The sequence below is a fragment of the Eimeria acervulina genome, genomic scaffold (assembly GCF_000499425.1).
Source record: "Eimeria acervulina Houghton genomic scaffold, Eah_scaff559, whole genome shotgun sequence".
NCBI lineage: Eukaryota > Apicomplexa > Conoidasida > Eucoccidiorida > Eimeriidae > Eimeria > Eimeria acervulina.
Genome location: NW_013549730.1, coordinates 17952 through 21965, shown reverse-complemented (window position 1 = coordinate 21965; position 4014 = coordinate 17952). Strand labels below are relative to the sequence as shown.

The following is a 4014-nucleotide window of genomic DNA, read 5'->3' as shown; positions in this document are numbered from 1 at the left end:
GCTTTATCTTCTGCTGCTGCTGCTGGTGCTAGTGCTGCTGCACGAGAGCAGCAGCAGCAGCAGCAGCAGCAGCAGCACGATCGCGCTGCTTCCATAACAGTTGCTGCTGCTGCGTCAATGTTATTATTTTATGTTTTAATTTTTTTTATTTTATTCATTTGTTTTTTATTGTTTTTATTTTGTTTGTTTGTTTATTTTGTTTTTATTTATTTCAACAGCAGCCAACAACCCATTTGCTGCTGTAGCTCGAAACAGCAGCAGGAGCAGCAGCAGCTGCTGCAGCAGCAGCAGCAGCAAGGAGACTGACTGCCTTGAAGCCAATGGTTTCTTAATTTATTTTTATTGAATATTAAATATTTAAATAAATATTGTTTTATGATAAATAATATTAGCTGCATCTGCTGCTGCTGCTGCTGCTGCTGCTGCCTTCCGTCCCTTCGCAGTCGGCAGCTGTTGCTACTGCAGCCGAGCAGCAGCAGCTGCAGCTGCTGTAGCTGCAGCTGTTGCTGCTGTTGCTGCTGCTGCAGCAGCAGCAGCTGCAGCAGCTGCTGCTGCACAGCTATTTTAGAAGCCTTTAAGGGTAATTACTACATTTTTTTCTGTCTTTTTTTTTAATGTTTAAATTTTTATTGTTCGACTCAAACGCCGATGCACCGGACCAGCCCAGACCACCCCAGCAGCAGCAGCAGCAGCAGCAGCAGCAGCAGCAGCGGCAGCAGCAGTAGCGCCCGCAGCAGCGTTATCTTCTGCTGCTAGCTTTACTCCTAAAGCTCCCTTTTCAGCGGCAGAAGATTTCTTCCTTCTCAAGAGCCGCAGCAGCAGCAGCAGCAGCAGCAGCAGCAACAGCAGCAGCAGCAGCAGCAGCAGCAACACTTCGCGTGCCACTATGGCATCTTCTCTACCCCTCCGCTTGCTGAACTGCAGCAACAGCAGCAACAACAGCAACATGATGCAGCAGCACAACAGCAGCAGCAGCAGCGCGTACAGCAGCAGCAGCGCGTACAGCAGCAGCAGCAGCAGCAACAGCAGCAATAGCAGCACAAAGAGGTGGGTAAGAGAGCCGCCGCAGCTAGGAGAGAACGGTAACTGGCAGTGCAGCTGCTGCTTAAATATAAATTATAGAAGACGCTCTTGCTGCAACAAATGTGCAGCAAGTCGAACTCCAGACAGCAGCAGCAGCAGCAGCAGCAGCAGCAGCAGCAGCAGCAGCAGCAGCAACGCCATGAGTAAGGAGAGCTTGCAGCAGTTTATATCGCTTAAAGAAGAATTCATTCATATGGGTTTGGACCCGCAAACTGCTGCTGCTGCTGCTGCTGCTCAGCAAGCAGCAACAGCTTGCCTCTCCAGCAGCAGCAGCAACAACAACAACAGCAGCAGCAGCAGCATGGGTGCGGCAGAGAGCAGCAGCGCTGCTTTTGAAGGGCTGCGTCTGCTGTCCTATCCGCTCGAACGGCAGCAGCAGCAGCAGCAGCAACAGCAGCAGGAGCAGCAGCAGCAGCAACCGCTGCTGCGACCCGCATCTTTTGATATGCAGTTGCTGCGGCGTGGCAGCTCGAAGCTTCTTCCGCTGCAGCAGCAGCTGCAGCAGCAGCAGCAGCAGCAGAAGCAGCAGCAGGTAGATGGTGAGGAGGTGCTAACGAAGGGGATCAGCAGCAGAGCGACTTCAGGAGATTTGCTGCGGTCTAGCAGCAGCAGCAGCAGTAGCAGCTGCTGCTGGTACTCCGATGAGGAAGCAGGCAGCAGCAGCAGCAGCAGCAGCAGCAGCAGCAGCAATAGCAGCAGCAGCAGCGGCGATGAGATGCAGCAGGTGCTGCAGAAGGCGGCGGAAATTGTTGACTCGCTGCTGCAGGAGTTTGTTGCTGCTGAGCTACAGCAGCAGCAGCAGCAGCAGCAGCAGCAGCTGGAGCATGGTACCCCTGCTGCAGCAGCAGCAGCTACAGCAGCAGCAGCAGCAGCAACATCTAAAGCAGAAGCAGTGCTGCGTGCTGCTTTAAATACACTCTGGCAATCGACAGGAAACGAAGGTGCAGCAGCACCATGCGAGCGGCAGCAGCAGCAGCAGCAGCAGCAGCAGCAGCAGCAGCAGCAACTTTGCTGCCCTCAGATGCTTGCGCATCCTGACGAGTTTAAAAACCCTTCTTCGTTTTTAAAAATATATGGCGACCCTCTTTGTGCATTATCATTAACGAACAGCAGCAGCAGCAGCAGCAGCAGCAATAGCAGCAGCAGCAGCAGCAGCAGCAGCAGCAGCAGCAGTATGTCTCCGCTACCAAATCAAGCAGGTAATTGGGTTTGCTGCTGCTGCAGCAATGTAAACTTCCCAAGGCGCTTTCGGTGTTTTAAATGCGGCGAAGAGCGCAGCAAAGAAGGCGACAAAATCGTAGCAAAATATTCGCGTGAGGTGTATCTGCACCTGCTGCAGCAGATACGGCAGCAGCAGCAAATGCAGCAAGTGCAGCACCACATGCAGCAGCAGCAGCACATGCAGCAGCACCACCACCACATGCAGCAGCACCACCACCACATGCAGCAGCAGCAAGGGCAGCACCATATGCAACAGCAGCAGCACCTGCATAATATTAGACAGCAGCAAATGCTGCACATGCAACATATGCTGCAGCAGCAGCATATGCAGCAGCAGCAGCAGCAGCAGCAGCAGCAGCAAATTCAACAGCAGCATAATCAAATGCAAAACCAAGAGCAGCAACAGCAAATGCTGCTGCAGCAGCAACAGCAAATACCCGAACCACCACCGCCTCCACCTCGTCCTTCGCAGCAGCAAGTGCAGCAGCAGCAGCAAGTGCAGCAGCAGCAGCAAGTGCAGCAGCAGCAGCAGCAAAAGCAAACCAAGATACTCCTCACCCCGAAGCTATCAAGACCCACTGAACCCCCAGCAGCAGCAGCAGCAGCAGCAGCAGTAGCAGCAGCAGCAGCACCTGCTGCTGCTGCTGCTGCTGCAACAGGCCGTGAAGCTGGAGTTGCAGGTGCTTGCTGCTTAGTGCAGCAGCAGAAACAGCAACAGCAGCAGCAGCAGCCGCAACAGCAAAAGCAGCAGCTGGCGGTGGGGCATCCACCTGGCGTTGGTGCAGCAGCAGCAGCAACAGCAGCAGCAACAGCAGCAGGTGCTGCTGCTTCTTTTGAATCTTCTTCTACTTCTTTGCAGCAAATTGACTAGTAGATACCACATGGTAGCACAGCAGCAGCAGCAACAGCAGCAGCAGCAGCAGCAGCAGCAGCCGTTGCTGAAGCAGCAACTGCAGTTAGCTGTTGCTGCAGCAGAGGGTTTCGCTGCTGCAGCAGTCCTGCAGCAGATTTTATTTTGTTGTAGCTGCAACGACTCCAGAGTAGCAGCAGCGGCAGCAGCAGCTAATGCTGCAGCAGTAGCAGCAGCAGCAGCATTAGTCCACTTGACATCGGGTGCAGCAGCAGACGCTGCTGCAGCACCTGCTGCAGAAGCAGCAGGTGCTGCTGCAGCATCAGCCGCTGCAGCAGCAGCAGCAGGAAACCAGCAGTAGCAGCACCGGCTGCTGCAGCAGCAGCAACGGCTGCTGCTGCTGCTGCTGCCCCTGCTGCTTTTTATATTTATATTTACATTAGCATTTTTCTCTTTGTCTGAGGTGCATAAACCCTAAACCCTAAACCCTAATATTAGGGTTTACAAGATCAGGTGTATCTACATGCAAGGAGTGTTGCTGTTGCTGCTGCTGCTGCTGCTGCTGCAGTAAGTGCTGCTGTTGGCGTGCTAACTGCTGCTGCTGCTGTTGCTGCAGCAAGTGCTGCTGTAAATGCAGCACTGGCTGCTGCTGTACTTATACCTACTTCTAACGCTGCTTCTGCTATTGCTGCTGCTGTTGCTTCTTTTGTTGCTGCTGCTATTGCTGCTGCTGCTGTTACTATTGCTGCTGCTGTTGCTGCTGCTGCTATTTCATCGCCAACACTTAAAAATTGCAGCAAAATATAAATTGTGCGCTGCTACTTAGCAGCAGCAGTTGCTGCTGCTGCTGCTGCTGCTGC

The 4014-nt window shown here is 53.2% G+C and overlaps 1 protein-coding gene across 1 annotated transcript; it reads left to right on the top strand.

The window, feature by feature from the left end:
• Positions 1-662: 662 nt before the first annotated feature.
• On the top strand, positions 663-3515 carry EAH_00042790 (hypothetical protein, conserved; the record flags this gene model as incomplete). The annotated part of the gene is made up of 2 exons (XM_013395049.1): positions 663-3083; positions 3346-3515. Coding segments are annotated over 2 exons (2591 nt in total), but the record flags the coding sequence as incomplete, so codon positions are not given.
• Positions 3516-4014: the final 499 nt, after the last annotated feature.